Below are 16566 nucleotides of genomic sequence, written 5' to 3'. Positions count from 1 at the left end.
ACATCCATTATGCAAGGGGAAAAAGACAACACACACACACACACACACACTCCTGCTGAGAGGTGTGTCGTAACACAGCTCAAACTCCTTTATAGAAAAAGAGAGGAAAAAACATCCTGAATGTGAACGTTGCAATAAAGAAAAAGGGCAGCTTTATTTAAATACTCCGTGACTGGTTCTCCTTCATTTCAGTACGAATAGTACACGAGCAGCGTTAATACGAGCAGACTGCGCGAGACACGAGCCCCCACACTGATTCATGGAGGTTAGCCTGCAGCCACTTAGACGGCGCTGAGAGGAGCAGCCGCCTGGTGCTGTCCGGAGGTTCTTCTACACCAAGAGAAATGGCGTCGGGCTTGTGTGAATACTGTAAACCCGGCGGGCCACTGCAGCGGTGGAAGAAGTTTCCTCCCCTGCGTGCTGCTGCGGCGCATCAGAGGCTGGTTCAGAACAGCTTTGATACCAACGTCTGCCATCATGAGCTGGGACACAACTTGAGTATTGATGGGTCCGAGGGATAAATAGTTTATATGGAAGTTGGTGCAAAACAATAGATTGAATTTACTTTTTTTTTTTTTTTTGCGGATTGCTTCAGAGTCTGTTTTTATCTACTAGTTGGAATTATTTACTGGAGCATTTTACCCCCAAATACTGAGGTAAAACTTTTTTTCTAAGCCCCGTCGTCACAACATGGAAGTTGGTGAATGTATTGGTTGCCAATGTGAACGCTCTCTGGCCCAGAGGTCGAATGCCAAGCTCTTGAGTTGCATCGCTGCTGTTGCACTAGAAACTCTTCTCCGGGCTTTGCCTTTCTGAAACATGCTGGAGGTGAACTGGTTTCATGGGCCGAGGAGCGCTGGAGTCTGCTCGGTGTGGAAAGGACCGCGCTAACCTTCAATTGAACTACGACTAAAACTAGAAACGTCCGTTTTCTCTCTGCAGCAGCAGCGATATCTTAAAAAAAAAAAAGAAGTAGTTTCTCTTTCGTTGTCCCAGCACAGCTATGTTTCCTGACTCTAAACGTGCGATGGGTGGGCTTTGTGTTTTTTGAAAGGAAAAATTGTAGCATCTCTGAACAGGCAGCTGTGACTTCTTTTGTTTTTGTCCTCCCTTTTACAGAGCACCATTAACAATGAGGGGAAAAAGACATACAAACTTATTATTTTTGCTTTTTAAGATTTATTTTTGATGTCCCGTAAAGCAGTTTGAAGAGGCGACTGTGAGGCGTTAGCGCTGGGTTATTTGTGGAGGTTTTCTTTGGGGTTTTATCAGACGCTCTCTGGGCGTCTTGAATCTTTGTCTCTGGTACTTAAAGCAAATAGAAAAGCTTTGATTTAAAGTTTATTTTTTTCCGCAAAAGTACACAAAACACCTAGTTTTCTTTGTGTTTTAAGTGCCAGAGTGAGTTATACTGGAGAGAGTTTCTGGAAAGCATTAAGCACTGTGATCTTCTTGAACCTGTTCCATGTTTGTGTGACGGATGATCAAGGTGCTTCATTCATTTTCTTTTGCTTTTTTTTTCCAGCAACTCGATCCATTTTCCACCGGGGCAATCTTTATACGAGGTGTTATGAATCATTTTGAGGAAACAAAATTGTAAATGATTCATTGTTTACACGAGTCGTTTACAATTATAAAAAAAAAAAGAAAATACTTTGCTTCATGAGCGGAGGAGGTTTTTTTTTTTCTTCTCTTTTCTTGAAATATATTTTCAGGATTTACATGGAAGCAAAACCAAAAAAGGAGAATGTTGTGTGAGAGACGTGTGCTTGTTTGAGTAAGGTGTGTGTGTGTGTGTGTGTGTGTGTGTGTGTGTGTGTGCGTGTGCGCGTTGAGTGGAAAAAGAAGAAAGCATGAGCTGTACGTTTTGAATTTGAGCGCCGTTAAGAATCGTTGCGTTTCCATGCAGCTTCAACTAAACCAGGAAGTAGAGGTTACTCCGGTGGGTGACCGGTAATTTGGAATACGTTTAACAGTTTGAGGCTGCATGGAAGCGGAGCTATTTGATGTCTTTTTGTTTTCTGTGTTTTTATGTGCAGACTCGACTTTGTGTATTTGGGTGTGCAGCGTCTTAAGTATCAGTGTGGAGGATGTTTGTTTCTCCTCTTCATCGCCCTCTTCCTCCAAGAATTCAGTCTGCGGACTCTAATCTGCACTTTTCTGTTCTTCTCCCTCTGATGTTCATGTCCATCTTCATGTTACTATTTATCTTCATGTCCTTCATCGTCATGTCCTTCATCTTCGTATCCATCTTTAAGTCCCTCTTCATGTCCCTGGCGGTCATTCCATCATCTCCTTTGTGACCCAAATACCAGCAAAGATTAGACACGGATCTCTATCTGAACCCATCGAGACCTGTTGGGGATAGTTGTGGACATGACACGTTATATATTTTAAATGCCTCCTGGCTGTCGACATTAACTAAATATATGACTTCATCCCAGGAATTGGCTCTGAAAACGCCTAAAGTTTTCAGAGCCTAAATCGCTCCGGCCCAATGTTCTGTCCCCTGTTGTGATGGCAGTGTCTTCACAGCTACGACGCTAACCATCTCAAGTCGTGATCACAAAGGAGCGTGCGTGCGTGTGTGTGTGTGCGTGTGTGTGTGTGTGCGTGTGTGTGTGCGTGTGTGCGTGTGTGTGTGTGTGCTGTCCTGTGGGGTCAGCAGTGCGTAAGGGGTGGGAGGGATATTTGTCAAACCTGTTTGACAAGGGTAACTTAAAAATAAAAAAGGGTTAGGATTTGGATTCAAAATGGCAGTTCTGCTAATTCTAAATTGGTGGGAGCTTCTTGACCTTTAAAACAAAAAGGTACTAATGACTGAACTGCCCATAACTTCTACTGCGTGTAGCCGAATGGAATTGGATCTCTTGATTTGCTGCACTTATGAAGACTCGCCCACTCTTCAGGCGACTTCAGCCAAACTTAACGAACTCGGCAGAATTGCTGTTGTAAGCTGAGTGTTAAGCCCCAGTTGTATTTCCCCTGCAACATGGACAGAAAACAATGGTGTTAAATTGCCGCTTACATTTTTTCTTTTTTTTCATTTTATGTAGCTGAGGATAAAGATGCAATTGTAGTTGGTTTACAACATGGATAAGGAGTGGTAATACAGTATGATTCTAATTTGGCTCGCAAAAATGTTGTTGTTTTTTTTCTTTACAAAAAACAACTTTTTTATTTAAATTCAGTCTTCTCTGTACTTATTGGTGCCCCTGCTGCTCCCAAAACTATTTTCAGCCCAATGTTTAAGTGAGTTGCATCATTTTTGGACATAACCTAAAACCAGACTTGGATGTCTGTTAATTTCCCTCCTTCACTGTCCCATGATTTCCTTTAACTATCGGATTGTACCAGGAAAAAAAAGTCTTTCTTGCATCATTTGTTTACTTTCCTTCCAAAATGCATTGCAGAGGCACAAGGTATACCATCGACTTGTGTTGATCACTCTGTCCTCTACTGTTTTAACTTGGAAATACCTACAGGGGTTATAAAATTCAATAAATTGATTTGGAATTTACGCAGGCTGGTTTTCTGTGTTTTATTTTATTGTTGACTCATCTGTGGTCTGGTAGTCGTGGCGTTGGCCATGTTGCATCTGTAATTGCCTGAACGATGCAGATCATTTGGAGTTTTACTTTGCAAGCCATCTTTATAAGTAGCATACCTACTTACCAATTTGAAATCTCTGACCAGGTTTTCTAATTACTTGGTGGATCCCGGCCCTGGAGACCCAAAAGATGAGCTGTGTGTAATTATTTTTTTCCGGCAAAATATGAATAAAGAATTGGCAGTGTTCCACTCATAATACTTTCCCTTGTATACAGCAGAGACGTATAAAGACGTCAATGGAAGTTCAAAATGCTTGATGGTCACATGACTTCAGATAGTTCCAGGAAGTACTTGCTGGACAATTTGAAAGTATTGAATTTGGTGAAACGGACAGAACTTCAATTTCTGGTAATAAGTGATCAATAAATGAATTGATTTACAATATTCAGAAGGAACCACGAACATGTAATGTTTCTCGTACACAGGTGTGCACACTACTCCCTCATAACGCATGCATACCGTGAAAACAGCAGGGCTGTGGCCCCTGAAAGCTGCTGGTGTTTAAAGAAAGGTGCTGTTTTGTGTCAGCTCCAAAATAAACTGTTTTTGAGAACGTTGCAACCTACAAAACCCTCAGGCTGTCATTTGACCTTGAATGTATTCCTTTATAACATTTTACTTCACACGCTCTGCTGTCTGCTGCTCTCCACCAATCGGTAACGTCAGCCTTAAAGATCCCGCCCCTCTGTAACGGACCGCACTCCCATTAGCCAATAGACTTTGAGCCCTCGTTTCTTCTGGCCCAATAATTGACCGACGGGCGTTTCAGCCAATCATTTCTCAGGGTCATGTTCCGACATCCAATCATTACGCGTCCTAAGAAAATAGGCGGAGCCCTAGCGTCGCTCATGTCTTCTTCTTTGGTGCTACCGGTTTTAACTTCCGGCTCCATCGTCCTCTGGAAATCACAGCGTGAGTAGCGACCGTTGGCTGTGTGTTTTACGTAATAAAAGACTTAGCTGGAAACATATGAACATATTGGCAATTTTTTTGCAGTTTAAATCTTACAGAGTGATCTTTGTTTCAATAAACCGGCAGCAACCTTTTGTTTTAAGCCTGTCAGCTGCTGGTTGGAAGCTAGCTAGCTTAGCTAACTTTTTCACACAGGCTTTTAGGTGAGGCAGCTTTCATTCAAGACATGAGCGAAGTCTTATAAAGAGAGCAGTTCCTCGCAGACAGCAGCAACCGAGTTCCGTTACACAACGTTATGGTTAATTATCACGAGCCGGCCTTTCTCAGCTGCTGCTGCTCTAACTTCATATGAATGAACATGATCTGTGTGAAAGGTTAAAGGGGCACTGCGCCTACTGTAACGGTGCACGTGAAGATTAGTTTACCTGCGAAGCCAATGCCACAGTATTCTGACTGTAAAATAGCCCCAAATGATGTCATCAGGGTGTGTGTTGTGTTCTTGTTATCGGAGTAAACAAAATGACCAGTTTCTCACTTTAAAATAGCGTTCAGGTCAACATTAGGTGTCTCTATAAGCTTGCATATAACTGACTTGGTGTTTAAATAATGTTAAAGTGCCTGAAAACATTGTCCCCTTTAATCAGTCATTTAAGGTATTTAATCTACCAACTAATGGACGATGATGCTACATTGCCACTTGGGATGTCGGAGGACTCTTTAGGGTTAATCCTAAAGAGTCACCAACGAGCAACCTGAGAAATGAGAAACCTACACTCTTTTCTTTGTGCTGCAACAGCTGCACGTTGAGTCTTATCTGATCTGATCAGGGCGTGAGCACTGCGTCGGTGATTCAAATGTTTTTTCTTGACGAAGTGTGCTTTGATAGACGTCGGTGTTGACTGAGCACAGAGTCTAATGACAGACACAAATTTTGTGTGTGTGTGTGAGAGAGAGAGGGAGAGAGTGTGATGCTCGGCTTCTGCTCAGATTTGTTTTCTTAAAATCTGTGTCTCCCAAACTTCACATGTTAAATTGCGCTACTGTTTTTGGATGATCTAGTCTGCCTGCATGAATAAAACTGTTATTGATTATGTATAGTGTCTTAGTTACCTACATCTTAACAGCTCTTAGTATGTCAGTTGACTTCATGTTACTTGTCTCCTGTGTTGATGCGCCTGCTGAGACTCCATGGTGCTAACAGCCAAACGCTCTCTCCTAACTTCTCTCTGCCAGAATGGGCAGTGTTTTGGCTGCCAGCTCCCCCAACCCCCCGCCACCCGCCTCCGGCGGCATCGGCGCCGCCCCCGTCCCCGGGTTGACGGTGCCGCCAGGCTTCGGGATGCCTCCGGTCTCCCCAGTTCTAGGAGCTGGGGCCGCCTCAGGACAAGAGGAGGAGGCGGACTCCTCCTTACCCAACCCCGGTGCATTTGACGAGTGCCATCGCAAGTGCAAAGGTGACAATTGAAGACAGTCATGAGAAGCGTGGTGTGACTTCTGAAGCCTCGAATAAGAATACACTAAATGGGTTATATCCCGGTTTTATCTTTTATGTGTCTGTTCCGCATCTAAATGCATCCGTGCTTTTCTTCTCAGAGGTTTTCCCGATGCAGATGGAGGGCGTCAGGCTATTCGTCAACAAGGGCCTTAGCAACCACTTCCAGGTCAGTTAATACTTGTTTTACCCACATTTCTTTTACCCACTCAAACTGGAATGTTTTTTCACCAGCTGCTAAACAAAACACATCCTCCGTCTCAAAAGCTCAAGTTTTCCTTGAACTTTACTCAAGCTTCTCCGGTCATTGAGACGAAACAAACCAAGTGCAAAGGGATATTTTAGCAATTCCAATTTGGATTAGACCAGAGAAAGTGAACTTCAAACGTGTAAAGGGTGAATGTTTGAGTTATTTTCCTTTTCTTTTTTCAAACCCTTTCTAAGGTGAATCACACGGTGCTGCTGAGCACCATGGGAGATTCCACCTACAGGTTCGGGGCTACATACGTCGGAACAAAACAGATGGGACCGGCAGAGGTACGCTGCAGTAAAGTCGCTGTGAATCTCGTCTGAAAGGTATTTTATACATATATTCTTTATTTATGAACCGTGAAACAAATGCTTGCTTTTTGGTTCAGTTTTTTCCAGTCATGGTTGGAGACATGGACAACAGTGGCAGCCTTAACGCCCAGATCATCCACCAGGTCGCCCACAGAATACGATCCAAACTGGCCTTCCAGGTAAAGTTTCCCCGTTGGACTTTTTTGTGTAACGTATTGCTGATCCTACCTATTTTATGTTAACTGGCAGATTTTAGTTGATCATATATATATATATATATATATATATATATATGAATTTATTTAGTTAGTTAGTTTCTGGGCTGATCAGTAGTTCTGAAATGATTTGTTGAACCAGATTTAGGGGCAATACAGAGTTTGTTCACCAGAGGGCAGCATTTAGTTTTTTTGGGCTTCTTTCAGACTAGTGGAAAGAAAACATCCAAAATACAGCAGCTCTTCAAATACCAAACTTTTCACTTTCATTCTGCTCTATATTCGTCAGGTTGAAACGATAATTTTGAACCTGGCTTTATCCAATGTTCAGATTTATGTTCTGGAAATTTATGAGAATTGGCACATATTTAATAAAAACATTTTTTTGTTTGTTTATGCTGTGTGTCGATTTTTAAATGCCGGCAACCAGTTGATGTGTCATCGGCAGATTTAAAATGAATCTCAAATCTAGATCTGGGCGTCGCCCTTTAAAATCTGACATCAGTCGGACCGTGATGTTAACTTTGCCACGCGTCACGTCCACAGACGCAACAAAACAAGTTTGTGAACTGGCAAGGCGACGCCGAGATTAAGGGAGAAGATTTCACTGCGACTGTTACTCTTGGAAACCCCGATGTCCTCGTCGGCTCCGGTAGGTCTCCTGTCCCCATCAGGTCCTCCACAGGATAAACTCGCTTTCCGTCAACTGTTTTAGGATGTTTTATTAATATCTGTCGAATTGAACCTAAAGACGGACTTGTTCTGAACCTGGACTCCTCATGCTCATTGCTGTCGTCCACCTGTCAGGTATTGTCGTCACACACTACCTCCAGTCCGTCACGCCGTCTCTGGCTCTGGGAGGGGAGCTGGTTTACCACCGCAGGCCGGGAGAGGAGGGCACTGTCATATCTTTAGTGGGCAGGTACACAGGTGAGGCGCAGGTTGAGGCTTAATGAGGCCGAGATGATGATGATGATGATGATGATTGTTGTTGTTGTTTCATTTGGCTCAACCTGACGTGACCTCCCTCTGTGCAGGCAGCAACTACATCGCCACGTTGACACTCGGCTCAGCGGGAGCTCATGCTTCATACTATCACAAAGCCAACGAGCAGGTAACTTTGTCTCCGTTAACAAACAACGCAAGCAGCTTTTGATTGTAAGAGCAGAGTCAGGGATTTATAATTCCCTTTTACAAAGCTTTACAAAGTCTTTTGCAGCGAAGCCAACGTCTTTTTCTCGAACTAAAGGCAGCATGTGGCTTTGTGCCCTTGGTGCTGCTGCACTGGAGGCTTTCTTCATGAACCGCTTCCTTCGGGTCTAACTGGCCTGCCGCTCTCCCACAGCTGCAGCTCGGCGTGGAGTACGAGGCGAGCACCCGCATGCAGGACACCAGCGTCTCGTTCGGCTACCAGCTAGATGTGCCTAAAGCTAATTTGCTGTTTAAAGGTACGCCGTGCATCCACTTCAATAAACATTCATTTGAAAAAAATGTTTTTGCAGCTGCCATTGTTTGCCATTAGATTGCAGAGGAAAATACAAAAGGTTGTCACCTGTTGAACTGTTGATGGATGTTTAAAACAGCAGCTGAAATGTGTGTCCTGGTTTCTGTTTGTACGCCCAGACAAGACAGCTGTGACAAATATTGAACTATTCCTTCAAGAGCATTACTGTGTTTTGGCAGTGAAGTTGTGAAATGCAAATATTGTGTGTCTATCTATCTGATTTGAAATTAACAGTTTTCCTAGAGGGGAAAATTCTGAGTGTTAGAAATCGCCATATTACCACAGAAAACCAGTGATGGGACCCATACTCTGATACTATATCATCATTTATTAGTAGACTCTGTATTTAGTTTAATTATTTTGCAGATTTAGAATGATTTAAAGCTGTCAAATTAATACTGTGGAGTAAAAAGTGCAGTATTTACCTAGGAGTAGAAGTATGAAGTAGCATAACATGGAAATAAAGTACACTTAATCACAAGAACCTCACAATTGTACTTCAGTGCAGAAGGAGTAGCTTTTCATTTTGTATTAAGAATGTGTCTGACGGTGGCAGTACACAGGTAAACATACTTCACTTCCTATGTACCGCTCGGTCCCCCTCCAGGTTCAGTAGACAGTAACTGGGTCGTCGGAGCAACGCTAGAAAAGAAGCTGCTCCCGCTGCCGCTCTCTCTGGTCCTCTGCACCTTCCTCAACCACCAGAAGAACAAGTTCCAGTGCGGCTTTGGCGTCACCATCGGTTAAAGCGGCGGGCGCACCGGCCCACAGACCGCGTGTGTTTGTGTGTGTGTGTGTGTTTGCGTGCGTGTGTGTGTGTGTGCGTGTGCGCCATCACTTCTTCATTCGGCCTTCATCGCGTTACTGGTTTCAGAAGGTAGTGTCGGTAAATAGAAATCCAATGAGTTTAATCTGTACGATTCGCCGCCTGAATTATCCGAAGCGCAACAAACGACGAGATTGGTCAGGATTTTGTTGACTGCGGACTCTCGACGCAAACCAGTAGGAACACATGAAGAGACATTACAGAACTCATAGTTTACCTCACTGAGTTCAGTGCCTGTCACTGCGGTCTCGAGTTTTATTCTCGTTTAGTTTTTTTACTGTAAAGTCTGTGTTGGCGTGCGGTGAATGAAATCGTTGTCGTTTGTTTGTTCATTGGTTACAGACCAGTTTACCAGCTGCATGTCACACAATCATCACTTGTTTTGTTGCCTTTTTTATGTTGCATACATATGGATCAGTATATATATGACCTGTATATACCTCTTGGAAACTGATAAAAGCCATTTCTTACAAAAAACCAAACCTGCACGTCTTTGGTAGTTTCCTTCAGTGTGAGTTTGTGTGAGTGCTCAGTCCGTTTAGGCTTGCAGGCGTCGCTGGTCGCTGGTCGCTGGCGCCTCAGGAGACCGAACACTCTGAATGTCTGCGTGAGCCCCGTCTGCCTGCCGGCTGGTGGTTAGTCAGTGCTCACTAATCCGTTTAAGACTTGTAACTTAAGTTATTTTTAGATTATTATCAGTGCCAATATAACCAATGCTAAACAACAACACTAAAGTAAACTACAGGAACAGTTGACCCACATATACAACTCAGAACCGTTCATTAAGTACTTGAAAGAACGAGCCGTACTTTACATACACACGTAAATAATAAATAAGACAAACGCATTCTGCTAGTAGAACTCAATGCTTTATGTAAGCAGGACACAGTATAAAGACCACACAATGCAGTTTGTTTAACAGACTACAGAGAAAACATGATATGATAACTGTCTACAGACACAAACTCCTCATAAGTCTCTCCAGCTCTTGAAGCCGACCGACGTCAAGAGCAGCATTGTTTCCTTTCTCTTGGCATCAAATAAGTCATAAAACACGGTCTCTCACATACACAACTCTTGAACTGTGTGTTGGGAACTAGCCATCGGCTCCTCAGTCTCCGTGAAGCTGACTGACATTATAAGCTAGAATTCTTAAAATGTTTGGTCATCAGAAAACCTTTCAGCAGATATTATCAAACCTTTGCAATAAACAGAAATAAACTTATAATATCAGATCAACAGTTCATATACAAACACTCAAATTACTGTAAGTATTCAGGCCTTGTTAACACAATTCACATAGTAACTGGAATATAGGCTCCAAAATAATAAATTGTCCGTAATTATTAAGAGTCCTTTGAATGCGAACAGTTCCTTTCCTTTCCTGTAGATCAGCAGGTTAGTATGAAATGTTCACTGGCTCAGTTCAAAGGCAGATAATGTGGAGCTCACCTTATTTCCTTATTTGCAGCACTGTAGACGGTCAGAGACAAAAAGGGGCCGTACTTGTGAGCGTACTTGTGAGCGTACTTGACCATGGCACCGAATCCATGAGGCTGCCAGCATTGCTGAGGTGGATCACAATTTGTTGCAACATATTACGATATCATGGCAACATATTTGCCATTTAGTTGATGACACACAGGAGCTCGAGTTTCTTTGACCTCTGCTGAACCAGTAATATAAAAGTGCTCATTCGGCCATTAATAAATATGTAAACATAGAATAAGTCTTCAAAATATATAACGGTCACCATTTGTGTGTATTAAACAAACGGGTGTTGTAAACTAAAACTGGGCTGTGAATGATTTGTGAAATGCATTATTGAACCTGGTAGGAACAAGAACCACGTGAGAACAAACCCAATTTATGAACGTATTTCCTTTTATTTCATCACTTGAAATTGTGTCTGAGTGTTTTAGTGCAGCTTTATGAATTTGCCTTTTAATTATACAGTCCTAATATAAAAATGTTCTGTGTGTGTAAATCCCAATAATTAGTATTGCATGCTGATTTGACACCGAAAGACGGAACATGTTTGTCAGAATTTTTATTTAGTAAAATATACATTGGGTCAATCTGAAATAAATATTTGGTGTGGCGGCCTTGAGGCTGGCGGAGGCGTCGGCTCACTGGGTGGTCTTGGTGAAGGACTGCCACAGACCAGCCAGCTGAGCCTGCAGGTCCTGAGCGCTGGCGTCCAGCTTGGCCCTCAGCTCCTCTCCTCTTTGAGCCAGGTTCTGCTGGATCTCCTGGGTCTTCTGGTTCAGCTGGGTCTCGAAGCTCTGGGTCAGGGGGACCATGCTCTTCTGAAACTCCGCCAAACTCTGCTCCATCTTCTGCTTCGTCTCCTCGGTGAAGGGCACCATCTGGGCCTGCAGCTGGCTCACGCTCGTATCCAGCTGCTCCCTCAGCTCCTGGCTCTTCTGCAGCAGGACGGCCTTCAGGGCCTCGGGGTCCATGGCCTCGACGTAGGTGGCGGCGTCGCTCTTCAGCGCCTCCACCTGCTTCTGGAGGTTAGCCACCAGCTCCTCGCCGTATGGCCTCAGGTTGGAGGTCGCGCCGGTCAGATCCTTCTCCAGGCGAGCCTTCAGCTGCTCGGCCTCCTGGGAAAACCGGGTCATGTAGTCCTGGGTCAGGGGAGCCACCTGCGTCCGCAGAGCAACGGTGTACTGATTCACTGTGTCGGCGCTCTGAGAGATCACGGCGCTGACGGACACAGAAGAGAACAGTTATTAAATTGGAACACCTGGTATATCTCTGAAGTCGTTGAGCTGCTCTACTTCTCTTACTTCACTTCCTGTCCCAGCTCAGACTGTCTGATCTGCGTCAGAGAGTCTTCTGCGGTGTGTGTCGCTTTAGCAACGTAGTCCCAGAAAGCATCTTTCACCAGATCCAGACTGCTCTTGGGCTCCTGCCACAGCATGTTGGCATTGCAGACTGTGGATAAAAGGCGGCTTTAGTAGAAGCCCAGACCAGTTATAGGGTTTATTATATTTCAAAGAAAGAAATCCACTCACCAGAGAACAGAGCGAGAACCACAAGTACCTTCATGATTGAATTTGGCTCTGTTGGATAAAGAAAATGAATGTACAATTTAAAAAAAGTTGCTTTAAAGTTATACTTTGAAACTTGTGTTTTAATAATAATGAAGTATCTTACCTTACAGAGAGGCAGCTTGTCTCTTCTTCACTGAGTCCGATGACTTGTGTTGTGCAGACGTCCGTTGGGACCTTTTTATAGCCGGATTGAAGGGTAAAGTCCTCCTCTAGTTGCCCCGCTGGACAGATTCTTGTCACCGGTCACTCCACGTCATTATTTGTGTCCTCGCTTTATTTGATCTGTGATGCATTTTCTCTGGCATCTTAAGTAAAGTATTTTCAAGTAGTAGCAAATACATTTTATTTGAATGTCTCTTTAAAGCTGCATGAATTGATTATGGCATCTTGGGAGCTGATATCATGGCTCATTATCACCTTATAGAGAAGAAAGGAATGCGTCCTAAAACGCAGCATTGACGGGTCCCTCGTCTCCGTCCACAGGTTGTTTAAATGGCTATTTGGTTATTTAAAACAAGATTTTAAAGTTTTGTTCGATTTAAAATACGTCAGTAGAATCATGAAGCCTGGTGCTAACACTAAATGTCATCTGGTCGAACCCTTTAGCTTCGTAGTGACGACGTGAGGTGATGCAACCTTTGTGTAGCTGGTTTGTAGCCTCATGTTTTTACTTTTAAAGACATGAATCATGCTAACTTCCTGTTGGCCAACTAAATCCTGGCAGGGTCTGAAGTTGGTATGGGGAACGTGTTGGCAAACATTTTTAAACACCCAGCAGATAACGGCGCGGCTTTAGCATCCCGCTGTGTGGGCCTTATGAGTTTGAGTCTACTCTTCACCCTCTTGTGTCTGTTTGGTCTCCACCAACTCCAACAGGGAAATATCTGTCTCTGTTGCTGCTAAATGCTTCACGCCGTTCACTAGCTAGTCGCTGTCTGCTGTTTGACGCCAAAAGAATTAATAGTAATGTATTTGGGGAGTTGTAAGAAGGGGTTTGCTCAGGGGAAAAAAAATAAAATAAAAGTACTTTAATTTGTTCTGTTCTTCTGGTATTAATGTATTCCCTCCTAATGTCTGCATCTTGTGAGGAAAACTTCATTGATTGGGACATCTTCAGCTGCATCCACCTCACCATATAATTGGCTTCACGGTTACTTTGTGCGTCACATGAAAACAGTTGGATGTTTATCAGTAACTCCACCCGGGAGAAAGACTTCAGGTCCTCTGTGTTATCAGTTTGTCATGAGGGAAAATAAGGAGACTTCACATTCTTCCGTTGAGATTATCTGCATGTCTGATTACACAACTGGATCAAAGTCCTTTTCCAATTTCACTATAAAACATCTTACATATATAGCTTTGTATCTACGCTGAGAGCATATAATACATAATATGTATGTTTGCTCCATAATGGAGTAATCAACAAAAACAATGCAGTATTTGCACTGCAACAGAGTAAAATAGGAACAGCTTCATTATCTATGCTGACCTTTCTTTCTCAGTGTCACTGAGATGTTGCATAATGAGTGACCCTTTCCACTAGTTACAATGAAATATGATGCAACATAATGATTATATATTTATATATATATATATATATATATATATATATATATATAAATAATGTGTCAGTTGCCATAATGCATTACTTTGACATTCATGGTGTCCAGAGGATAAATTCACGCTGACTTTGGTGATCCTCTGACTCCTCTGGAGACACCGAACTACAAACATTTGTAGTTTTTAAGTAAAATGTCTTAACAACTGTTGGATTGTCGTGAAGTTTAGTTCAGAGATTCATGTTCCCCTTCAGGATAAATTGTAAAAATGTTCATTTTCATCTGGCGCCACCATCAGATCAACATGCCGCGTGTCCAGAGCCCCGCTCCTCGTACCTGGCTTACTGAGTTAGCCGGATCATTTCAGGCTTTTCAGTTTGAACATTTTATGATAATACATTTTATTCGTATAGCGCTTTACAAGGTACTCAAAGACACTTCACATGTTAAAAAAGGAAACAATAAAAGCAATTACAATACAACATTTTTTAACACTCTAGACTAAAATTGATGAAGAAAGGCTAAACATCTGTATGTTAGCATGTCAGTGTGAACACGTTGGCATGCTAACACGCTAAACTAAAACTGATGAACATAGCAATTTAGCATTTTCATTGTGAACATAATGTTAGCATGCTAACAGTAGCATTTAGCTCACAAGCAGCCTTGCAATGCTAGCATGGCTGTAGACTCTTTTCCAAGATATTATCATTATTGTCAATTTAAATGTTTTTGAGATTTAAAAAAATCAAATCTAAATAAAAGATATAATTAATTATTTGTAATTTAAGTCTAAGTTTCGGCTTCTGTCTCCAACAACAAGGCCAACATCAATTTCTAATTTGTCATTTTAAACATAAAGCTAGGACATAAAACCTATAAGTTAAATATATTTAAAAAAAAATGGTATCATGCATATTCTTTAGTTTAATTTTGACATTTATTAGTTTTTTTTCTAATAATAGACCCAGAAAGTGTCACATAAAAACAATACATCACTCAATTTAAAAAAACAAATATGTCTTTCCACAGGGTTTCATCAGACGGTGGTGACGTCGTGGTCCACAGTTACCACCGTCTCTGTGATGTGGAGGCAGCAGTGACAGCACGGCACTCAGCGGCGACCTTTGCTCCTGTGCGTCCTCCATAGGACCCGGCTGCCTATATATTCTCAGCCATGAGCCGGACAGAACACACACACCGTATTCAACGGCTCACTGACTGAACAGCAAGCATCCACACAGGTGAGACGCCGGTAGGACGATGTCACTTTTCCGGTTATGGTTTAAAAAACAACAAAAATAAACTCATTTTGCGTGTTTCTTCTCAGCTGCAGTCATGAAAGTCCTCGTGGTGCTCGTCCTCGCTGTCTTCACTGGTGAGAAAGTGTTGTAATTCATGTGAAAATCGACATCCTTCAAGTCGGAATAAGAAGTATTCAATGTGGCAATTAACTCGTTTGACTTTGTTCTCTCAGCCGGTTGCGATGCCAACATCGTGCGGCAAAACCAGCCCAAGAGCCAGGTGGACATGGTGAAGGATGCGTTCTGGGACTACGTCGCAGAGGCAACCTCGACCGCCGAGGACTCCCTGAAGCAGATCAGGCAGTCCGAGCTGGGAAAGGAAGTGAAGTAAGAGTCTCGGAGGGATAAATACGTATTTCTCCATATAGCATTAAACATTCCCTAAAGAAGCACAAAGAGTTCTCCGTGACTGATTTCTCTTCGTGTCTCTGCAGCACCCTCATCTCCGAGAGCACAGACGCCGTCAACAAGCTCACCGACGCTCTCCGGGCAGAGGTGGCTCCTCTGACCCAGGACCTCATGACTAAGTTTACCCAGGAGGCCGAGCAGCTGAAGACCCGCGTGGAGAAGGACCTGACCGCCATGGGAGCCAGCCTGCAGCCGTACGCCGAGGAGCTGGTGGCTGAGCTCCAGAAGCAGGTGGAGGCGCTGAAGAGCGACGCCGCCCCCTACGCCGAGGCCATGGACCCCGAGGCCCTGAAGGCCGTCCTGCTGCAGAAGAGCCAGGAGCTGAGGGAGCAGCTGGATACGAGGATGAGCCAGCTGCAGGCCCAGATGGTCCCCTACACCGAGGAGATCAAGGAGAAGATGGAGCAGAGTTTGACGGAGTTTCAGAAGAGCATGGTCCCCCTGACCCAGAGCTTCGAGACCCAGCTGAACCAGAAGACCCAGGAGATCCAGCAGAACCTGGCTCAAAGAGGAGAGGAGCTGAGGGCCAAGCTGGACGCCGACAGCCAGAACCTGAAGAAGCAGCTGACTGCTCTGTGGGAGTCTTTCAATAAGATGACCCAGTGAACGGACTAATACCTCTAAGTTTATGGGACAGATACAAAAAAGTGCAATACCTCATTTTCTGATTTCGCTGTCAATATTTCCTCTATAGTGTTACTGTTTACTGTCAGCTTTCATCTGTAAAACAACAATAAATAGGTGAAATGTGTTCTGTTTTAATTTTCTTTGTATTCATTAGTACAGTAAACAGGCTGTCCACATTTTTTCAACAAAGATAATCTTACATATATTAATGCAAGTTTATGTAACCTTAAAAAAACAAATGAAAAGTTGAATTCATAAGCAGGGAAGCACACACTCAGGGGTTTCTATGTGGTCTGGTGTGCCCGGTTCGCTCATGTTTGCAGCCTTATAGATGCCACTTTGTAACTGTAACAACGAGTCAGATTGTTGACTTTACAACTCTGCTCTACTTGTGCAATTGTTTAGCGTCTCAGGGTTTCCCAGCTGTCTCGTCGTTGCAGCCTTTTGGGCCACAGTCTGCTGCTGTTGAGCGGCAACACGGACCGAG

General features: G+C 43.4%; 3 protein-coding genes across 3 annotated transcripts; 2 read left to right on the top strand and 1 right to left on the bottom strand.

The window, feature by feature from the left end:
- Window positions 1-5758: 5758 nt before the first annotated feature.
- LOC306748857 (mitochondrial import receptor subunit TOM40 homolog) lies at window positions 5759-9577 on the top strand (the record flags this gene model as incomplete). Its single annotated transcript, XM_079232083.1, has 9 exons — window positions 5759-5978; window positions 6118-6185; window positions 6461-6553; window positions 6655-6756; window positions 7339-7444; window positions 7600-7722; window positions 7830-7906; window positions 8138-8240; window positions 8904-9577. 9 exons carry the CDS (start codon window positions 5759-5761, stop codon window positions 9041-9043), a joined length of 1032 nt encoding a protein of 343 aa, XP_079088209.1. The 3' UTR covers window positions 9044-9577.
- A 1075-nt stretch (window positions 9578-10652) lies between these two features.
- Window positions 10653-12320, bottom strand: LOC306748383 (uncharacterized protein). The gene is made up of 4 exons (XM_079231549.1): window positions 12285-12320; window positions 12143-12190; window positions 11915-12062; window positions 10653-11831 (listed from the first exon to the last, which is right to left on the bottom strand). Exons 2-4 carry the CDS (start codon window positions 12174-12176, stop codon window positions 11252-11254), a joined length of 762 nt encoding a protein of 253 aa, XP_079087675.1. The 5' UTR covers window positions 12177-12190; window positions 12285-12320; the 3' UTR covers window positions 10653-11251.
- A 2602-nt stretch (window positions 12321-14922) lies between these two features.
- Window positions 14923-16058, top strand: LOC306748635 (uncharacterized protein; the record flags this gene model as incomplete). Its single annotated transcript, XM_079231841.1, has 4 exons — window positions 14923-14984; window positions 15071-15118; window positions 15218-15371; window positions 15479-16058. The coding sequence occupies exons 2-4, from the start codon at window positions 15079-15081 to the stop codon at window positions 16056-16058; spliced, it is 774 nt and encodes a 257-aa protein (XP_079087967.1). The 5' UTR covers window positions 14923-14984; window positions 15071-15078.
- Between the last annotated feature and the right edge of the window lie 508 nt (window positions 16059-16566).

Source organism: Taurulus bubalis (assembly GCF_910589615.1).
Source record: "Taurulus bubalis genome assembly, chromosome: 16".
Taxonomy (NCBI): Eukaryota; Metazoa; Chordata; class Actinopteri; order Perciformes; family Cottidae; genus Taurulus; species Taurulus bubalis.
This window is presented reverse-complemented; position numbering and strand designations above follow the sequence as displayed.